Consider the following 22,616-nt stretch of genomic DNA (forward strand, 5'->3'; position numbering starts at 1 on the left):
CTCTCAAAACACTTAATGGTTTTTACCATGTGGTTGGCATTCTGGGTTATAGTAGTATGTTTTCTGTGCTTTTAGCCATGACTGATCAATATTTCTTTCACTTTTCTATTTTTGATGTCGACACAAGTGGCCCAAATAACACTATTAGGGAAAGCATTCCAAACCCATATGGATTGTGGAATTAAACTCTTTACTTCCTCATCGAAGTCTGAGACGCTAAGCACTAGGCTAGCAACACGTTCAAATAAAAGTGCAAGTTCTTGCAAATTAATAAGAGATTAAAAATCAGTTATTTTAAACCTGTCAGAGAAAAACACTTTCAACTTCACTAGTCACATTCTATCCTATAACTTACAAATTTACAGGATTGGAAAAAACACCAAAGATAATACGGGTAATAAACTATCCATTTATTTTCAAATCAATCCTTAAAACTGTTACAAAATCGTATTTCTAAGCTTAAAGTTAAAAGTATCACAATGTATTTGATCATATAAATATTAGAAGCTAAAACCACAAAAACACTATGCTTAAAAATCTGTTTTATTTAAGCATGCATTGTGTACCGAGGCCTAAATCGTTGCCTTTCTTACAACAAACAACCATTTTCTTAAACTTTAACATAAAGAGAGACTGGAATGTATTACTGAAAAGAAAACATAACCAGGGTGTCCACAACAATTTTTTCATTAATTTCCATGACTTTCCATGACTATCCATGACCATTTACAATTGATTTCCATGACTCACGAACTTTACACGCAAATTATTATATAACATACACACACAAATAATACTGCCTGGACATGTTATTTTACAGAGAATACTAAAATATGTAATAACAGATAACGATGGAGTACAATAGGTACAACAATGAACTAAAACAAACCGAAAACTCATAAAATAATACAACTGTAATGAATTGAATTGTGGAACATTTGTGAAAAATACTGAAAAATGCTACAACAGTCCGGGTTACAGCTGACTAGAGCATTGAATGGTCCCCTCAAATCCATCCATAATTGGATATTTCCATGACTTTCCATGACTTCTTGCCTATTTCCCTGACTTTCAATGACCAAAATTTTTTTCCATGACTTTCCATGACTATCCCTGACTTTCCAGAATGTGGACACCCTGATAACCCCCACAACTATTACTATCATGATCAGTGATTTGTGGGAGAACACCTACAACAGCACGCGGAACAACGCACAACAGCACAGAGCAACACAACGCGGAACAGAGTTACAGTACCCGTGCTCTTAGTGCATGTACTCTTTTAGACACATATATATATTGGCATAAATAGGTAAATAAATAGGTACAAATCACATTAAATAGGTTAAACAGTTCTGGCACCTCATTTTTGTGGATATCGAGCACTGATCATGATTATTTAATAGAGTGGATATAAACGGATCAGAGGATTGGAAAGACTAGTAACTGGAGAACAAAGTGTTCTTACAATGATCTTGTAAAAAATAACATTTTGAACTTCTGTATCCATTTGGTATGGTTAAACACTTCTAAACAATTTCAAATCATACAACGGTTTCAAGTTCTTCTAGACTTTGCTTAGCTTGTGATCCAAGTTGTTTAAAACACACATTTACAAAGATACACATCAAACATGGATATATATGTGTAAATTATAACATAAAAAAAATGTTGAAGGTACATAATTTAATTGCTTTAACGTAAAATACATGGACAGCTTTATCAGTGGTGAGCAATATTGTAACTCTGCTTTCTAACTTGAATTCAATTAACCCTATTATCTACCTAAACATTAAAAGGTAAAAGAAGATTTCTTTCTTGGCTTGGCTCTAGGATTATACCAGTAAGGGATAGGATTAAGGACTACTCGAGATCCCCGTGAATTTATTTAGTCTCAATCAAAATAACATCTGAAATTTTTATTTACAGTTTTTTAAATTTTCTCTGTTACTACTAGGCATACAACAATGGTTTAATGTAGGCCTACTATATTGTTTGGTTTTTTAGCCCTACTAAATAGTTGCAAAACTTTATGTTTCAGGGGTCAAAAATGGAAAAACCAACTTTTGCTCCCTAAAACTCTGTTCCTATAGTCCGATCATGCTGGTTCGCGAACTTGTTAGAATAAAATTATGTAGGTTTACACCTTTTCAAGGAATGAAAAATTGGATGATTTTTACTAGAGTTATCATGCTAACAGACACATATAAAAATGAATTTGAATGGATAGTGTCTTTGGCCTCTGGGGACATCAAAACGTGGTAAAAGTAAATCGGTCCCGAGTCCAGGTCTTATCAGAAGGCATAGTAAGACCATAACATTGTTTTGATTAATGTGTTAAAAGTTTTTACCAATCCAACTCATTAATTGCTTAACACAGGCCTGAGACCCATGGGGTAAGCACGCATAATTAAAGCAAATGCATAATTAAAGGAGTCGGCCTATTCAGCCTTTTTGAAATGTACTTTTTTATAAATAAAGAGTCATTTGAACTAGTTTCCGTTTGGGAAAAATACTGAACACCATTTTCTAATTCGCCAATTGATTGAATAAAAAAAACCAATCGGATCTATCTTATCTACTTCATGTAGGTATATTTTTAGCTGAGCTACTATATGTCTTGACGCTCTTGGGAAATGGAGAAGGGCAAATAAGTCATGAACACTCAAATCTTGCGAAATACAAGGCATAATTTGCCAGAATTTTCCTAAAATACAAGCGTACAACTCATTAAGACAAACACACAGCAAATACCAAGCCGCAACTGGACGGTAAGTCAATAAGGCATTACTGCCTATTTTGTGAGATCTGTTGCCAAGTTGTCAATACTTCTACCTGGCGCATGTATTTGGTTTTATGTTCTGGGAACACGAGTCATCTGGAACACATTAATATAAGAAGGTTAACCTTCCTTATTAATATAAGAAGAGGTTTAGTTCATAAGAAGGCAAGTAAGAGAAGATAAGAAAATGTATGACAAGGTTAGCATAATTTTACAAGATACTTAGGTGGTAATTTACAAACAAAATTATCAAAATTATCTTAGACCGTGCTGAATCAAAATTAACTGACGTTTGATAAATCTACTTATCTTATTATCTAAATTACAACAGACCCCAATCAAACCGTTTTTATACTTTAAATAAATAAGCCTACTCTAAAAATGAAGACTCCAAATAGATCTCGATCACTGGGGGAATCCTGATTTTTACTAGTGATTATAGAAAATGTTCTCAGTAATACCAATACCTTAGATAGCTAAATAAATACTTAAGAATAAAAGTGTCCAATGAAAAATGTTGCTTGCATATTCTTAAATTCATGATTTCCTCTGTCTCACAAGCAATGTGTCCAAACACTGTGTCTGAAAACGGTCGGCAGTCAAGCCAATTTTGACACGATTAAATAGATGATACATGCATCCGTTCCTACTAAAAAATTAGTATTAGTTTCTCCTAGACTATATTCTCATGGTCTAATCTAAATGTAGAGGGGAGCGAACTAATCTAGTGGTAGAGCACATGACTACAGGACTGTAGATACTCCCTGAGGTGCCAGGTTCAAATCTGCCAAATCACCACCTCCACCCTAAGGTTGAGCCTAAAGTAAGTAGACCCCCTCTTAACCGACCTTGCATTAACCGATAATCGGATTATCCACCCTTGATCGTAAAATATTACAGTTTTTTTTAATCAACCTTGCTTTGAGAGCAGTTCGGTTAAACCGCCGCTTTCTATGAATCTCGGCATTTCCGCTCCCACGCTCGGTGATGGGAACCAAACGCTTATCTCAACAGGATGTGACTAAGATAAAACATTTTTTATTTAGGCCTATCCCAAAAAAATTCCATATTGCCAGTTTGTCATCATTGTTGTAGCGTGAGCACATCTGATTTGTTATGTGCGGTAAATTTATAAAATTGTAAAGTGTGTTACGATTTTTATAACTGATTATCCTATTGCTAGAGTAAACAAACAACGCAACTTGAAGGGAGGGCAGGGGGAGTTAACAACTTCAAGGTCAAGATAGTTTTTGTGACTCGAGCCTCCAGTGAGAGGCTATTAATGAACATCCTTGTCTCGTAACAAAATGGTTGCTTGTATCTTTAATTTTGACAAAATATTCTGTATTGTATTACGATAGATTTGACAGCTACTTAAGTTATTAAAAATAAGGATTTTTATCGACTCTTGCCTACAACTATAATTTATTCCACTGAAAGTAATAATTGACGTAACCGTGTTTTGTGTTTATTTGTGACTTTTTTATCAATACAAAAAACACAAGATAAATGTAGTTTATTTTATAAATAGTGCAAGTACGACTTCAAAATATTGCTTATACAATTCCAAATGAACAGCAATTAATCATGTTATGTTTTTTTTTTTAGGGATTGTCTGTTTTAACCAACCTTTTGAGTTATCCGACCTAGGTCCGGTCAGTTAAGAGGGGGTCTACTGTAATGTGAAAGTTGATAAAAAAGCCAATGTAGAAGTTAAGCAAGAACAAGTTACGTAAGTTTTTTTATTACCTTGACTAGAACATTCCGTCATGTATTCCAATGGGGATGAGAACCATGAGGAACAGTCCAACATTGCGCAACACAAGTCTCCAGTCATTGGGAACAGCAAAGGGCAACAGTCTTCTGGTGATGGCGTGGAGCTGTCGACAACACACAAATTACAAGTTTTTGTCTGACCTACATTGAACAAACTCTACCAAGGCAAAAGAAAAGTTACTGATATTTCAAGAAGTACTTACAGGCTTATTTCTCCCTCGGTGGAAAAAAAAAACTCCAGTAAAAGTGTACAAAGTGATTTTTTCGTATCTTGTGCCAGGATGGACTTTTTTCAATTTAGATAATCCTTGTACTCCAAGAACAAATCTCATAAACCTAAAATTAAGCTTTCCAAATTCATTGTAACATTTCTTTGATTTAGAACAAACTTTCTTTTCCTTTGGTAAAAGATCACCACAAACTGTTTGAGCCCCCTTCCTGCTAATTTTGGTTAACTAAACATATCGTTTAGTTCATCTTTGGTAAAGGATAGAATGAGAATTATCCAACGGAAATTGGCCAATCAACAATTACATCTATATATTTAATACGCTAGGCATATTTTTGTCATAATTGTTTTGGAGTGGTGGTGCTACTGATCACCATGTCCAAGGTGTCATTAGAAAGGTCTTAGCATGTAGTTTTGCCATCAAACAAAAAAACTTTGGAGTTCCATCAGGGCTCTGCCCCAGTGACCTTCAAAGTTCTCATGTTATTCTTAGGGAGAAAATGTTTGTTTACATTTGAACAGATGAATACTTTGAAATTGTTACTAATATTTGAAACAGCTGGTTATACTAAAATTGGAGAAATGTGCTATAAGGATTTATTAGATTAGTTGAAAAGATTGTTTCACTGTTTTAAGAAAGTTTTAAGCCAGTTTTTATTTGCACATAGCCTAATCATAACATAACCAAAAAAACGTTCAACATAATGGAGACTATAAGACGTCGAGCAGGACGGCCAATAGGAGGCTGACTAACTTTAACTGGTAGACGTGAACGAAATACAAATAATACTACAGCAAGCACCATCCGTGTTGGGTTTAAATAGGAGAGAACAGGAAGAGGTCTTGGATAGGAAAGATCTGGAGATGAGAAAGTAAGACTTTATGAGAGAAAAGGAAACGATTGAGACATTTAGGGAAGTAGATAGATAAATAGGCAGCCAAGGATACGCACAGGCTTTTAAATTGAAAAAAAGAAACAAATGAAAACTTCCCCATGAAGGTGAGATGAAAGGTTAGAGTGAATCCCAATGATCCCTATCGCTCAGGGCAGAAAGAGGAAGGGAGCCATGCCCTTAGGGTTTTGACACATATTGTGACTGGGACGAGGATTGAGTGGTGTGGCCAAAGCCAGAGAAGAAAGAAGATTATTCCTGGGAAATCGGCCTGGAAAATAAGTCGCAGGCTTAAGAGGTGGTGATGGGAACGAGGGGCTTTGGTTGATCATTTAGGCTATCATCTATTTAGTCAAAAGATAATCTTTTATTGACTTTCAAAAAAAAAACTGCAAACACAGCACGTAAACTGCAAACTTAATTAGGCCTTTAACCATCTCCACCTTTAACAACAAAACCAAGAAACCAGAAAACGTCAAATAAAGAAGATCAATAAAAATGCTTCTTCTCCTAGGTCTAGATTGCGCACGATTACGTACGCCAGGATCGCTAGTTGGTCATTACCAGCTGATAAGTTGGCGTTTGAAGCATTACAATTTGATTTCATCTCTCTGAATCTTTAACACCATTGGTCTGTTACTTTACCACACTAGTGCAGTGAAGTAAGTAAACAATGTGGTGGGTGAGTCAGTGGTTCAGTGGGCCCAAGGCAGCAATGTCATGGGTTCCGATTGTGGCACATGACACTATTTATTATCTGTACATATCACTCTTGTTCTGTACCTGTTCACCCCTTGCTTTGCTGGAAACATTCCACGCACAGGTGTGTAGCGTATGTGGACAGGAAAATGCAAGGTTAAAAAAATGTTAAAAAAAAATAGTTTAAAACACAGTTATAGGTAAAGAAATCTAAAAGATAGGCCTAAATTATGAAGCGGAGTTCAATATTGATCACCATTGATTCTGGATCCCAATTCTATTTGTCATTGGGCTGTAAATTAATGATGCTAACAAACTAAACAAAAGGTTGACGATAGATCTAAGTCTTGGACAGTTCCATAGATTAAAAAACCACAAGTACAGTAATAAATAAAAAAAAACACAGGACTAAAGTATATGGTACTGACAATTTAGCGAACTTTATACAGACCTCATGCGTTATGCACACCATGATGTAGCAAGATACCAACACGTTGAGTACAGGATAGCCAGGTAGCAGCACCAGCACCCCGTGATTGTCTGCGGCCAACCACACGTGATACGGAGTCACCATCAGCTCCAGCGACAGTCGTCCGAACCACGCGAAGAAGCTGGAGTATCTCGTTCGCAGGATGCCCGACACATTACGCAGGAAGATGTAACTCACAATCTGAACATTACATATATACGATGAGTGACTTTGAAACATGTGTGGATGCAAAAGGTCTTCTATCAATGCTTTGATATATTTACACTTCTACCATAATAATTTACAAGATTGTTAATCTATTTACGTGTGCATAAAAATTTTACATTGATTATTGATGTTGAATAGTCACATAAGCTCCAATTGAAGACCATCTGTCTTAAAGACAGGATATCTCCGTTTGCTCCTGTTGTTGACAGTATGACTGGTCTAAATGGATAGTTTATGGGAACATGTTTAATTTACTGTCAATACTGTGGAAAAGTATTAAATAAACAAAACGGGGTGCCCTGAATGTTGATCGAATTTGTTTGTCTTGTATAGCAATTAGTAATAAAATCTACATCCGTCAAACTATTAAAGTATTAATATTTATTTATCCATTCCTGACCAAAGCTCATTGAATTACCAAAGCGTGTGATTTGATTGAAACATTTTCTACCCTACTCCATCAAAAAGAAAAAAGAACAATTTTTATATTTTTATGAGGTAAGGTACAGGTTGTTTAGATCTGGGATTGACCATTCTTCCCCTTTACAAATAAGAAACTCAAACACATGCAGGCAGGATCTTGTTCCGGCAGCACTTTATCCTTACTTTGATTCCTGATGATTCAACTTAAACCCGCAACAACTGGTCATGCTGTGACAGCTGAGATACTCACAGGGATGGCGACAGTGTAGGAATGTACTTCGTTACACTCCGCCTTGGACTGACAGAGGAGATCAAACGTGGTGGAGCAGCCGATGCCGACAAAGGCGAGGAACACGGAACAAAGCGCAATACGAGAAGTGAACAGGTTGCTGTGGTTGTTGTCATCTACTAGGCTGAAACTCTGCGCTACCAGCAACAGCATGCCAAACACTGCTCCGTAGGAAGTGCTGCAACAGAGGTGGTCAATGAAAGAGATTACATCTGTTAACATTTTCTATGTAACACAAGGGTTATAATAGTGGAATAGGTATGATTCAAATTATTTGTTTAATTTGGATAAAATGATAATAGACAATAATAGGTTTTTTACATACCTCAGTCAAATAGTCAAAAAATGGTATTGCTCAACAACTTACATGTTCTGTGGGACTACATTGTTCTGTGGGATTCTACATGTCTGTGGGAAAGGTAGCAAACTTGACACCTTGGAGGAGTTCGAGATTTATAAAATTTATAATGACGAACAGTGTAAGGACCACATCCTTAACGAAAAATTACAGTTCCAGTCTCACTCGATTTTTAATACAATATTAAACTCAGGAACAGCTGATCGAAGATCTGATAACATCAGTGATAACAGTAGAGGAGACGACGTTACGTGACCTCCAGTCTGCTACCAGCCCCGCGCCGCGCCGGACCAAATCAGTATTATGATAGCGCTATCTAAATGTCAATTGTGTATTCGTACCGTATTAATGTCTTCTGTGTTCGTGTTTGTGTTTTAAATGTGTTTTTGACGAGTTGCAAGCTTTGATAATGTTGTCTTCGCAACGAAACATGTAAGCTGTTGAGCAATACCATTTTTGGACTATTTGACTGAGGTATGTAAAAAACCTATTATTGTCTTAACAATATAGTCCAGGGGCCGAAAACATGAATTTTGAAAATGATAATAGTAAAGTATTAATAACAACATTTTTAGAGTAAATTTTGAAATGGAAATTAAAATGTGTAAATCATAAATCGGCCGGTTGAGATTAGCACTGTACTGAGCATCTATTAACAAAAGATTTCAATATTCTTTGGCACGGTATTCCCCCCTTTTCATTATTCAAACAAGTTCAAGACCTTTCTTCATGAGGAGTAGGTTTGAGGGAGGCTCAGATTCATATTTCTGGTGTGATGATTTCAGTGGTGTGAAGCCGATTTATGTGCTGTTACCATTATTAACGACAGCAAGATAATGCCGTAGTGACCGTGCGTAACTAAATATTGACATTTATCACCTGTTTCAAGTAGGGATTAGCTAAAAGGAAACATACTAAATTTTAATCAACCGTCTTTTTAAATATCTTGGTTTTACATTATTTTATGGGGTTTTATGGGTAAATCAGCATGTAAAAGTATTGAAAAATAAAGCCTGGATACTAGGGATGGACGGGATTGAATTTTTAGTTCGGGACGGGACGGGACGGGATTTTTATTTCCTTCCCAATTTTCGGGACGGGACGGGACGGGATTTTTTTCTGTGCATAAAAAGAAAGTACTGTATTGCAGTTACCAAAATAGACATACAAAATAAATTTTTACCATTTGTGGTGGCACTGATCTATAAAAACAAAAAAATGGGTAACAATTTACAGGTACCTATAGAAACTTGTGACTCGCGGGTCACGGAGTGATCGTCTGTATGACTCACGGTCACGGCGCGATCGTCGTCATGACTCCGCGGTCACGGGGTTATCGTCGGTATGACTCCACGGTCACGGCGCGATCGTCGTCATGACTCGCGGTCACGGCGCGATCGTTGGTATGACTCCGCGGTCACGGGGTTATCGTCGGTATGACTCCACGGTCAAGGCGCGATCGTCGTCATGACTCGCGGTCACGGCGCGATCTACGGTATGACTCCGCGGTCACGGGGTTATAGTCGGTATGACTCCGCGGTCACGGGGTTATAGTCGGTATGACTCGCGGTCACGGCATGATCGTCGGTTTGACTCGCGATCACGGCTCGATCGTCAGCATGACTCCGCCATCACGGCATGATCGTCAGTATGACTCGCCATCATGGCATGATCGTCAGTATGACTCCACGGTCACGGCGCGATCGTCGGTAGGACTCCGCGGTCACGGCGTGATCGTCGATATGACTCGCGGTCACGGCGTGATCGTCGGTATGACTCGTGGTCACAGCGCGATCGTCGGTAGGACTTCGCGGTCACGGCGCGATCGTCGTTATGACTCCGCGGTCACGGCGTAATCGTCGAAATGACTTCGTCTCCTGCGTTCGCGGACCTATCGCTCGCAATAACGGCGTTATCGTCACTCGCGAAGCGGAAAAATCGCCGACGATCGGACCAAATCCCGTCCCGAAAAATTCCCGAGTCAAATGTAATCCCGTCCCGATAATCGGGAATATTTTTTTCCCGAAAAATTCCCGAAATTTCGGGACCCGTCCAGCCCTACTGGATACACAATCGATTAGTATTCTACTTACATATCACATTTCATAAAAATTGTACCACAGGTGTAAATCAGCAGCTCTGTACACACCCACACAGAATTAAAAAAAAAAAAAAATTGTTTTGGGTTCAGGGCCCAAAACGGATATTTCCACCCAAAACTCAAACTGAAAGATTAAAAAAAACATTTTTCCCATATAGAGGGGGGGAAAGTAAAAAGTAGTTTAGAGTTAGTTTGGTATTTCCGGACTAACAATGTTTCTAAGGTTACCTGTATCTGTCCAGCTTCCATCGGAACCACCAATCGTGGATGTCATCATCAGTGGTGACAAACAGCGCCTTCCACGGTCTTGTCACAAATACTTTGTCAAAAAATACCTGTCAAGGAAATCAAATAAGTCAAAAGAAAAAAATATATGCAGACACAGAGCTGTTGTTGGATAATTCTTAGTCAAAGGGTTTTTACATGAGTATGATGGTAGCAAATTCTATTCTGGAAAATTTTTCCTATAGGGAAGAAGTTATTACTGTAGGCAGTACAGGAAGAACTAGACCCGAGACTGCTTTCAATTTTCATTTTGATGTCCCCAGAGGCCAAACACGCTATGCTGCTAGTGACACCCAAACATCAGATACTTTTGATAGAGCAATTTAATCACCCTCCTATCTGCTCACAACATTATCCTGAGTATAAACGGAGTTTTTGTTTTTACATACATTAATTTTGCAAACGCTCACCTCGCTCATGTATAACATGATAATGAAGCTGAAAAGTCCGACAAACTTGAGCACCAGGTAGAGGTAGTGGAGGTGGTTGTGTTCACACGAGGCCTGTGTGACCCTGGGTGGAGCGATCAACACCAGGTAGAGCAGGGTGAACCAGAACGACACGACCGGCACAAACTGGTAGAACTGGTACGGTCGGTTCATACAGAGGCATAGCACCACTACCAGCATGTTGAGGCGGAACAACACCTGGGAACAACAACACTTGTTAGAACAACATTCACAGCTGGGTTAGTCAGGGTTAAAGCTGCAGTTCCATTTTTTTGGATCCTGGTAAAAAGAGTGTCTTCCTCATTTAACCTTGCATCAAAGGCTCTGGACTTGTGTATGGAACGTATCCAGCAAAGAAAGTGGTGAGCCGATACAGTACTGATAAAAGTGGTACCAAGATCCGAACCCACAACATTGCTGCCTTGGGTCCAAAATGCGTGGCGCTACTGACAATTTGTTGCATTTTGTGCAATCAAAAACTTACAATAAAACATTGTACGCAAATGCGTAAGATGATCATGATTATTTGGCTATTGCAGAAGATATTCAGGATTTTACAGCTTTCGCAGGTGATGACGACTTATTTCTAACTGCACTTTTGCTACAGTTCTCTGACGCATTGTTGCATTTATTGCCCACCTTGAACCTGGTTTAGATTAGATTAGATTTCTATTACGCAAACACACTAGGATAATCAACGAATAAAAATCCTTACTGTGGTAACCCTGAAATATATATGGAAACCTCACCTGAAAGAACCTAACAATTCCAGCGTCGTTTCTGTGCCACAAATAGTAGAAGTGACCGTAGCCGCTGATGAACAGATAAGCTGATATGAGGACTCTGATGTGGTTGTAGATCTGCAGGTTTGTAGAGGCTCCGGTCATGTTGTAAATGAGATAGACCAGAATCATCCAGCCTGGAAAAACATAGGTCTTTAATATATTTTGTTACAACTCAACATACTTTTAATTTCCAGAAGTAACAGAGAAAACTGTAGCAAAAAAGATGGCCAAGAATCAGAGTCTACAAGATAATGTGATGCTCTAAGGGTTATTTTAGAATTTTTTGGTTCGACACTTAAGCTTCATTAAAGTGAACATAAAATTAACCTTAATACCTTCATGCTACAATCAAATAATGACTAAGAGGGACCTAAAACCTTGCACCACGAATGGATTATTAGAGAATTTATTCAGACAATTTTTAATGTGGTTTTCTTTACCTATTTAGACTCTGCTATTTTACCTTAACCATATTTCACATAATTATTTTGAACAAATTTTACCCTCAACCTAACAAAACTTTGTAGCAGGAACACTTTCCCAGCAGTTTAGTACCTCCAACAACACTTGAATCTTATCTTGCCCGACCAACTAATTTTATTTGTTTTGTTTTAAGCTCAAATACCAAGTTAATCCTTTAATATTTGCAAAATGGTTTAAAAATTGTATGTTTTTTTAATAAAATGTGTATACCAATACTCTGATCAACATTTTGGCACACAAAAAAATACATGTCAAGTTAAAAATATGCTAAGTGAAACCCACCTTTCCATTCGTCTGTTTGGTCTCTGTGGAGCACTTTTGTATATCTTGAATCTTCAGTAAAGAAGAGACCAAGAGCAAACACATAGCCAATGGGCAACCAGAAGCTAACAGGCGAGTAATACTTGTTCTCCTTCATGAAGAAATTCGTCCTGAACAGAAAACATCTTCAACTCAAGAGCTTTGATAATTGCGTTATTGTAACAACTCCATCAGGCATTTTCATGAGGTAACAGTACAAACGGTTAAGAAGTTTATAAAATTCATGTAAGTACTGTAGTCAGTTTTAACAGAGGACAACAATAATATGTTTCATTGGTACAACGTCATAACGTACATATTTGTGAGACATAGGGACATACAAGAATACCCATTGAACCTTACTCTTAAGACTAAAGAAAACTTCTAAGGTCTGTTTTTTCTGCCTTGTAAAGAATCAAAGAATCTTAAGTCCTAGTATATATTTTAGTTAACTCACCGATCACAGAGGTAGAAGTAGGCCATGATCAGCCCCAGCTTGGCCAAGTTGGTACTCAGCACATAGACAGGGGAGGGTGGGTCAGCTCTGGAACCTTGTAGTTTACGCTTCACTGTCATAGCACAAGCCAGCACCAAACTGTACAACAACATGGGGTGTAAAATCAAATAATTAACAATACGTTCAATTTAGACTAAAATTGACACATGTGTTTATCTGACTTGAAATACAATTGCTATTCAGAAAGTAAGGATACATTAAGTCTAATGGCAACAGTCACACGCTAAAACATGCACATTCTTGTACAAACAACGCCTCCCAAATGACTGTTCATTCTTTACAGCGGAATTGTGGTTGTGCTGTTAATTATTGTAATAGCAATTTTTATGAAAAAAAGAAATTTAAGTCAAATGATTATTGTTTAATTCTATTATAAAATGAAACTAAAACTATTCACAAAAAACCTTAAAAGTAAAACGTATAATAGACCTAAGGACAATAAGGTCTGACAACGTACCAAACACCAAATACAGCAGCAGTGACAACTTGCAGAGATGTATGAGGTTCAGCACTGCTGCAGCACGTGCCATCATTGTAGTTCATGTGGTCATTACAGTAGGTGTTAAGCAACATCTGGGTGTCATGAACATAGATGGACTTGCCCAGATATCTGGTCTGAGCCACCAGACGACAGCTAGACCACACCTTGGCTGAACTCTGCTGTATCACCTGTAAACATTGTAGTGCATGTGGTCATTACAGTAGGTGTTAAGCAACATCTGGGTGTCATGGACATATATGGACTTGCCCAGATATCTGGTCTGAGCCACCAGACGACAGCTAGACCACACCTTGGCTGAACTCTGCTGTATCACCTGTAAACATTGTAGTGCATGTGGTCATTACAGTAGGTGTTAAGCAACATCTGGGTGTCATGAACATAGATGGACTTGTCCAGATATCTGGTCTGAGCCACCAGACGACAGCTAGACCACACCTTGGCTGAACTCTGCTGTATCACCTGTAAACATTGTAGTTCATTTCAATTCAATTCAATTCAATTCAATTCAATTCGTTTATTCACGGCAGAAGCCATTGTACAATAATGCCATTACATACGGGAGATAACAAGCAATAACAAATACTAAATAATACCACAAGCAATAATAAATACTAAATAATACAATAGGTGAATACAAGATGCATAAGGATAGTAATACTACTGAATAGAACATACAAAATTAGTAACAGGTGGACTATGAACAAAAGAAGCTAGCATTACAAAAATATATGCAAGAGGATATCAGGTGACGTGCGAAAGGCATAATAATAATACTGAAAGAGAAACAAGATGCATACAAATCATAATAGCAAGACATGTAATAATATTAATAAATAGTGCCATACAATAGTGAGTAAAAATCAGACTCTGGACAAACCAAAAAAGAAAGAAGCTAGCATTGCAACTAAAAGTACAGATGGTTAACGAGCAAAGAGATACAACTGAGAATGAGACACAAGATGCATACGATACATAATAACAAGATATAATAACAATAATAATAATAGTGCATACAATGGTAATAAGTAGCTCTGACCAAGACAAACACAATAACAGGATCGACATGAATGAGAGGTGATGTATAATTAGACCAAGCATGGTCATGATTAAAAAAAAATAAAAATTCAAGGTGCAACACTACATTGACTCACTACACGCTAGGCTCACAACACTCAAAAATGCATCTCTTCTGAAGGCAGTAGGACAAACTCCGAAGAACTCCAGATGGGCGTTGTTTCCGAGACGCATCAGGCGAGGTACAGGACTATGGTACATGTATGAGGTAGGGTAGTGCAGCTTGGCAAAAACGTTCTGTAGCCGTGTTCTCTGAGGGACCCGGAAGTTCAACATCTGAAGAATCTCGGGGCAGTCCACCAGGTAGTTGACAATTTTGTACAGGAAAATCAGATCCAATGCAGTTCGTCTTGATAAGAGCGGCAGCAATTGTAGTTGAGCTGCAATATGATCAGTATTAACGTCCATATAGCGAATCCCTGCTCGAACACCAACCAGGCGAAGGAAGCGCTTTTGAACCATTTCCAAGTAATTAATATGGCCAACTTGGAACGGAGACCATACAGTGGAGCAATATTCGAGAATAGGTCTCACCAAGGAAACATACAAGATCTTCAAAGTATTGGTAGAGAAAGCACCACTCCTTGAAATACGGGCAATTAAACCCAGTACAGAATTGGCCTTCATGCATATTCTCTGTATGTGTTCACCTGGGTCCAAAGTAGGGGTTATGAACACTCCAAGATCCCTAGCCCCATTCACTCTCCTTAGCTGAGTGCCTAGAATTGTGTAGTCGTAGACAAGCAAGTTCTGACATCTTCCAAATGACATAACTACACACTTTCCAGCATTAAGTTCCATCAGGTTATCGGTGCACCACATGACAACGGTATTAAGAGCTTCCTGGAGTTCATGCTGATCTTGTAGAGAAGACACTTTCTTGTAGATCTTGATATCGTCTGCGAATAATAGATACTCGCAGCCCAACGAATCCCCAACGTCATTGACAAACAAGCTGAACAAGAATGGTCCCAAGTGTGACCCCTGTGGTACACCAGAAGTCATTTGGTCATTACAGTAGGTGTTAAGCAACATCTGGGTGTCATGAACATAGATGGACTTGTCCAGATATCTGGTCTGAGCCACCAGACGACAGCTAGACCACACCTTGGCTGAACTCTGCTGTATCACCTGTAAACATTGTAGTTCATTTGGTCATTACAGTAGGTGTTAAGCAACATCTGGGTGTCATGAACATAGATGGACTTGCCCAGATATCTGGTCTGAGCCACCAGACGACAGCTAGACCACACCTTGGCTGAACTCTGCTGTATCACCTGTAAACATTGTAGTTCATATGGTCATTACAGTAGGTGTTAAGCAGCATCTGGGCGTCATGAACATAGTTTGACTTTGCCCAGATATCTGGTCTGAGCCACCAGACGACAGCTAGACCACACCTTGGCTGAACTCTGCTGTATCACCTGTAAACATTGTAGTTCATGTGGTCATTACAGTAGGTGTTAAGCAGCATCTGGGCGTCATGAACATAGTTTGACTTTGCCCAGATATCTGGTCTGAGCCACCAGACGACAGCTAGACCACACCTTGGCTGAACTCTGCTGTATCACCTGTAAACATTGTAGTTCATGTGGTCATTACAGTAGGTGTTAAGCAGCATCTGGGCGTCATGAACATAGATGGACTTGCCCAGATATCTGGTCTGAGCCACCAGACGACAGCTAGACCACACCTTGGCTGAACTCTGCTGTATCGCCTGTAAACATTGTAGTGCATGTGATCAGCAACTTCCGAAGGCTTAGTGAGTGTTTTACCTACCTCCATAGCTGCCCGGTTGTACAAGTCTATCTGGGTGTTGGCCTCCTCATCTCTGTCGTTGTCTCCTGTGATGACAGGTTCCTGCAGTGCCCAAAAAACCTGTCCCTTGCTTTCTATTATGGTGTTCATGCTCTGTAACAACATACCGCAAAGTATATTTAAAATGTCAACAGGTGTAGCGTGATAACATTTATTAAGAGGGGGAGTGGACTGGCAAATAAATGGTTTTCAAATGAGGGTTAGATCACTCCACCAAACACAGGGCTTTATTTGGATCAGGCTATCTCTTAACGATAGATACATCAAGAAATTTACGCTGGCAACTCAAAATTTATTAGTGGTGTGCAGTTGTCTGGCTCAACTACAGTAACCTAATACACACACTAAATATATATTACTAAGAATGAGATTTTTGCCAGCCAGAATTTGAAACACTAATGTTGTTTTTAATGAATTAACCAGTGAATTTGGACTTGTTTCTCCACTTTATGTAGAAGTGTTGCAGTCTTGATATGATTGTGAATAATTAGCCAACGTTTAGAGTTATATTCCTAAGGGTACTGCAAGAACCAAACTGTTGATTTATGTGTAATTATTTGATTGCCATCTCCATCTACCATCTCACAAACTCAGTTAGTACTTCACAAACTCAGAAAGATTAAGGGGGTAAATGAGGGTTTTCTTCACTCTGGATCTTCTTAAAAATGGTAACTGATTATTTCGTAGTAGAATGATCCCTGAACAACATAATTTAGCCAATTAAGGGTTACTTCATTGTATAGGTTAGCCTCCGTATTGCCAAATAATTGAGCGAAGCTCTTTGGGATCAACTTCAATGCAACAAATAAAGCAACATCACTCAATAACGGCAGAAGACATTTCAGCTAAACTTAACAAGATTACTTAGACTAATAGTGAGATGGTTAATAAACAAACAAATTTCAATTAGATAATGCTAATGCAATTTAAAACGAATTTAAAATTTCCAAATTTTAACATTAGGCTTATGGGACTAAAGTAGCCATATGACAGTTTTTTGTTTACAAGAAAAATGCAAACAAGAGAACCATAAGGTATTTCTGAACTTTCTAGACTTTTCTTTTAAACGTTTTTAAACCATTCCTATGATTTCAATAAACAAGAAAATGCCGTTAAAACATTTTTTTAAGGCACGGAATTCACTGAAAATCGAGAAAATATACGGAACTACTTTCTCAATGCAAGGAGCGGAGGGATACGGACCAGTGACTACTTTTTTGGGAACCTATTTGTGTTGCCAGCTGATCAGAAACAGCCAATGTTAGAAATCAGGATTTAATAAGCGATATATTGAACCGAATCGAAATCGATATTTAATCCGATAATACATCACAGGTTATATTATGTTGAATTACATCGACGGTGCAGTAAGTTATTACACTTATTAATAAAACGCAGATTGAACACTGATCTAATTTAGGCATGTGGGGAAGGTAGGTCGGGGTTTATGAGTATTCGTGACTACATTAAGTGTTTTGAAATAAGGTTAGATTAGGGAGGTAAAGTGTAGGTTATAGGTAGGTGATCGAGTTGTTTATTTGTGTTGCACCAAATAAACTGATAATATTTTCCTGGTCAAAACTACCATAATGCACTTTTGGAAGAGGTATCTGAATAACAAGATGTAGTAAAAACAAATCTGAATTATTATAATTTTAATCAATAAAACCAGCATCTATTGATTATTTTTACATTTAGTTACTTATACAAATATCAAATCACGTTTGTTCCGCTCAACTGGCTTTCACCTCTCTGAAAGCAACCCTAGTATTTAAAAAGGTTCAAATACCTGCTATTAGGCAATCCAATGTTGTTGTAAACACAACTAGATTCGGTACCATCATCAGGCTTTACAAGGACGGTCTTCTTTCTTCATACAAAGAGCGTCATATTCGTTAGCATGAAAATAATAAATAAATATTTAAACACGACCCAAACACGAATACGAGACATGTTTATGGTAACTGATCAGTTAAGAAAACAGACGACACTAACCAGGCAGAGTTTGAATTCCACTGGTCAGTGCAGTGGTGTACGCCTGTTATCTTATCATCCCAGGTTGCATCCTGTAAATCATACTTCCCCTCTCCAGTAAACTGATGACAGTGTTATACATAAAATAGACGAAAAAAGAGTTGCTCATTTAGCACATTTTGGTGGTTGGATTTTACTTACTGCCTTATATAGCCTATCTCAAAATCTTCCCAGGTAAATAGAAGTGAAAATGAATTGTTGAAGTATTAAATTTTCCAGATAATAAATGTCTCGTAGTGTTTAAATGTCCTGTTTATCACATTCCGTTGCGCAGGATTTAGAATTGTCAGTGTGGCTCTGCCGGTCGCCCGAGCACTTTGAGGTTATGTTCGATCGATAGCTAAAGCTCTGTAGCGTGTTTGGTTGCCGTAGTTTCTCGGTCGGCCCAAAACCTGGACCGGTCTCCCGTGAACGGTGCGCGTGGGACTTAGAGTTGAAACATCCACTTGTTATACATTGTAGTGGATATAAAACATTACATATATATAACATTTAAAAAAAAAAACAATGCGAAAAGAGTTTGTGGAGGCGCGACCACCCAAATCGGCGTGCGTCAGTAACAGCTAAAAAGTCCCTCATGTGCGGCCAGGTCTCCGGTGAAAGGTGATTTCAAAATGACGAAATTCACAGAAAAAATCCACGGAGGACATTTTTGATTACCGATCTTCAATTACAACATATGAAGGTATGTTTTTATGCAATACAAATTTTTCAGCATTTTAGGTTCGGGTATGTCATTTTTTAGCAGCAGTCAATGTGTTAAATGTTTATTTATTATTTTTGTGTTAACCAATATGACGCTCTTCGTATGAAGAAAGAAACTCGTCCTTGTACAGCCTGATGATTGTGCTTCACAGGTGCCGAAACTAGTTGTGTTTACTTACAACAATATTGGATCGCGTAAAAGCAGGTATTTGAACCTTTATAAAAATCAAGGGTTAACCTACTTTACTTTGCTTCTGTTTGGTGATCCACATATGTTGTCAAATGGTTCTAATAATCTAAACCATCAACTATCACTGATAATGAAAACTATACAGCGTTGCAATTTTTGTTATGCTTGAAATAGATGTGATTTAAGTAAATTGTAAGATTTGGCTACTTACAGTAACAAGCCGAGTAAGGTTGAACGTGTATTCTTCTACAGCTTTTGCAGTAGAATTGGTGAATTTTGTACTCCAAGCAGCGCTGCCTGCCACCACCATACTAGGAGGAGGGTTTGCCTTCTGTAACCACAACATTACTGTCACTGAACCGATAAACTAATGTTCGTACTCCCTTTTCTATAAGATGGTCTAAGAAATAGCCAAATATGGCAAAATCTGCCTACTTGCGATGATATTTTTCAATCATAACTACAACACTTCAATGAGTCACTGACTCAAATTTGAACGGCAGCAATGATGTGGGTTTGTAGCCTCCTAGGTTACCATCCCTTGGAGGCTACAAGCCCACATTATTACTAGATTTTAATAGGATGGTCAGGGTATCTAGCAGAAATTTGTTCAACTAAATTTCAGTGACTTCTCAGTAACTTTAATGGGGGAGCGGGAAGACGATGTTGAAACTCAGATAAGTCAATACTCTTCATTGACTCGAGTCAGGCATACAATCTTTTATGTCTTAATTATTTGAACTGGTTGCCTGCTCCCAAATTATGTTCACTATCAATGATTCTTTTGCATTATGAGTTTAATCACTGCTCAAAGCAAGGTGCAAAAAAAGTTAGGTCTGAAAAACTTGATTTTAGTTAGGCCCAATTTTTTTGTGACTTTCAGGACCTTAAAATGCACACGTTACTTTTCAGCGACTTTCATGATCCCCTTGTAAAATCAGTGCCTTTTTCATTAAGTACTTGAGTGATTTTTGTGACCCCTAGACTGCAGTTCTTAGAAGTCCAGTGATAATATGTACTGTATTCCAAAAACTTTCTAAATCAATATACTACAAATATAAGACGGAGAAGCCACAACCAAACCGACTGCCTGTGACATAAAAAATAATGCATCCGTGAGCGTTTTCGATTCTACATACCAAGCTCCAGCTTGGTAGTAGAATGTAGTAGAATTTAGTAGTAAATAAAAAGACTCCGTGAGTCTTTTTTCACGATGTGGAATTCAATGTATGTCACCATGTATGTCGCCAAGACTGGCCATAGCCTTAGTGTTTAAAATACCGTACTAACAAAATAAAACAGTCATTGTACAGAATGACATGCACTCACAGCCCAATGATGGAACATGTTGACCATGACGTCCGATGCTGAAGGGCTCCAGAAGAAGTCCACCGTAAGCCTCAGTTGTTCATCATACAAACTGTGGTTGCTAGGCGTCGTCTGCGGCTGACTCTTGTGGCCAGTCAGATGGTCTATGAATGCCAGATACATCTGGTGTACCCTGGAGTCTCCAATGAACACAAAGTGGTTGTGTCGCCCCCAGAACGCAAGATAGCGCATGCATCGTCGAGTGTCCCTGGCCAAATAATGCAACAGTTATGACTGGTTGAAATAGGTTAGAGTGACGCATTACAAGTTAACGTGTTTTAATGTGTAATGGTGAACACTCATGATCTGTGTGCTGGTATGGTACTTTAAAAAATAGCTTAAAACATTCATGGATCTGTTGTTGCACTCACAAACAGTAAAAGTACGTTTCTTGTAAACCTCCAAACGTGCATAAGTTAATTGATTACGATAACTAGGACGCTATGCTATGGTTGGCGTGTCTGGATCCAGACGTTCCTTAGCTTAAACTAAAACGCTGAAAAACTAGGCCTAAGTTGCATTGTTATTAACCACACTTGTTCAAATTTGCTATTTTTTATTAGGAATTCAGCATAATATACAGGAACTTAACCTAATAATTTCATCTTGTTTCAGCCAAACAACAGGAAAGCAAGTTAAAGTTATTCTAGTTCAAATTTGATTGATCTGCTCGTTTTCTGTAGGAGGGTAAGTGGTTAAGTTATTCTTCCCTCTTTCCCTAGGTCATAACTTAGCTAAGGATTCCTTTGTTTTTAAGCATGAAACTGTATAGCCCAGGGTGTAAATATTTCTATAACTTAACTTATGAAAAACCCTCTTTGCTAAATTGTGCATCGTTTTATACCTTAAGTTCTGTATTTTTGGGATTGACTGATAAAGGGGTTTTAAGGCCTTTACTTTGATGTACATACAACCGACCTTTGAAAGATAAATACTATTACCTGGACTTATGACTTATGACTCACTGTTAGACGTAATTAATGATACTGAGCCAGAAACTTAACACTACACAATATTACTCACGTTTGGCTGTATCGATGCATCATACAGCCATATGGTTGCCACTCCATATCTCCTTTGTATCTGCCGTCTGATAGAAGCCATTTACAAGAATCACTTCCTGAATAAACCAAAGGAAAAATTAATAGATAAAATTGTATTGTAATCTAACATAACACATTGTGATACAAAAATAACAAGTTGGGCAGATAGGCCTAGCTAATAATAGCCTTAACTTTGAGCAAGCTACTCATATCGTTTATGGATTTCATAACCCTCGGTTTGGCCTATATCTGAATCCACGATCAAAAAATCATGGTAACCCTAGGCCTATATCTCGGCCTAGGCCTATTGCATGTTTTGAGCAAGTTACGAGCATTATAAGCCATAGGGTATTCTCTCAAATAACTTAATCTTTCAACTGTTCTGTGGCAGTTAGCATATCCCAACACAAGGTGAGGTAGAGGCCTACATACTAGTAAGCTACATTAGGTTGACAAACTTACCATATCTTAGATGGATTATCCCGTGATACAAGATGAATCCCAACACTAGACTGAAAGCTACGTACTTTGCATTCTTTGCATTAATCTTTTTAATCAATTCGGCATGTCTCTCAGGTTTTCTTGGACAATCATTAGATTCACCCCAAAGTAAAGGCTCGGTAAGTTCTGAACCTTCATCAAGTTTAATAACCATGTTTAGATGTTAAACCTAACAACACTTTTAGAGGAGTTGACACATTGCTAAATACACACAGATTTATACTAAAAAACAACAAAATAACAATGAAATGACGCTATTAAGTAATGAGAAGGGAAACTATTGCAAATTGCAACTAAACTGTATGTGGGCTGGGC

The 22,616-nt window shown here is 38.1% G+C and overlaps 1 protein-coding gene across 1 annotated transcript; it reads right to left on the reverse strand.

Annotated features, from left to right (window-relative positions):
* Positions 1-389: 389 nt before the first annotated feature.
* On the reverse strand, positions 390-22,616 carry LOC129003453 (N-acetylneuraminate 9-O-acetyltransferase-like). The gene is made up of 20 exons (XM_054431748.1): positions 22,263-22,616; positions 21,781-21,877; positions 20,719-20,965; positions 19,601-19,720; positions 16,422-16,553; positions 16,222-16,359; positions 15,995-16,066; positions 15,839-15,919; positions 14,736-15,773; positions 13,890-14,027; positions 13,524-13,735; positions 13,007-13,144; positions 12,532-12,680; positions 11,731-11,900; positions 10,943-11,179; positions 10,476-10,582; positions 7,750-7,966; positions 6,831-7,049; positions 4,532-4,662; positions 390-2,878 (listed from the first exon to the last, which is right to left on the reverse strand). The coding sequence occupies exons 1-19, from the start codon at positions 22,453-22,455 to the stop codon at positions 4,537-4,539; spliced, it is 3,831 nt and encodes a 1,276-aa protein (XP_054287723.1). The 5' UTR covers positions 22,456-22,616; the 3' UTR covers positions 390-2,878; positions 4,532-4,536.

This window comes from Macrosteles quadrilineatus, unplaced genomic scaffold (assembly GCF_028750875.1).
Source record: "Macrosteles quadrilineatus isolate MER2022 unplaced genomic scaffold, UCM_ALF_1.0 Scaffold_9__3_contigs__length_116548681, whole genome shotgun sequence".
Lineage (NCBI taxonomy): Eukaryota > Metazoa > Arthropoda > Insecta > Hemiptera > Cicadellidae > Macrosteles > Macrosteles quadrilineatus.

Bases quoted from the DNA above. Each gene is read 5' to 3' on its own strand.
- LOC129003453 (XM_054431748.1), bottom strand. From the start codon at position 22,455: ATGGTTATTAAACTTGATGAAGGTTCAGAACTTACCGAGCCTTTACTT. The intron at 7,050-7,749 runs GTGAGTATCTCA...TGTAATGTTCAG, and splicing joins CCTACACTGTCGCCATCCCT to ATTGTGAGTTACATCTTCCT. The intron at 4,663-6,830 runs GTCTGTATAAAG...TGTTGTCGACAG, and splicing joins TGGTGTGCATAACGCATGAG to CTCCACGCCATCACCAGAAG.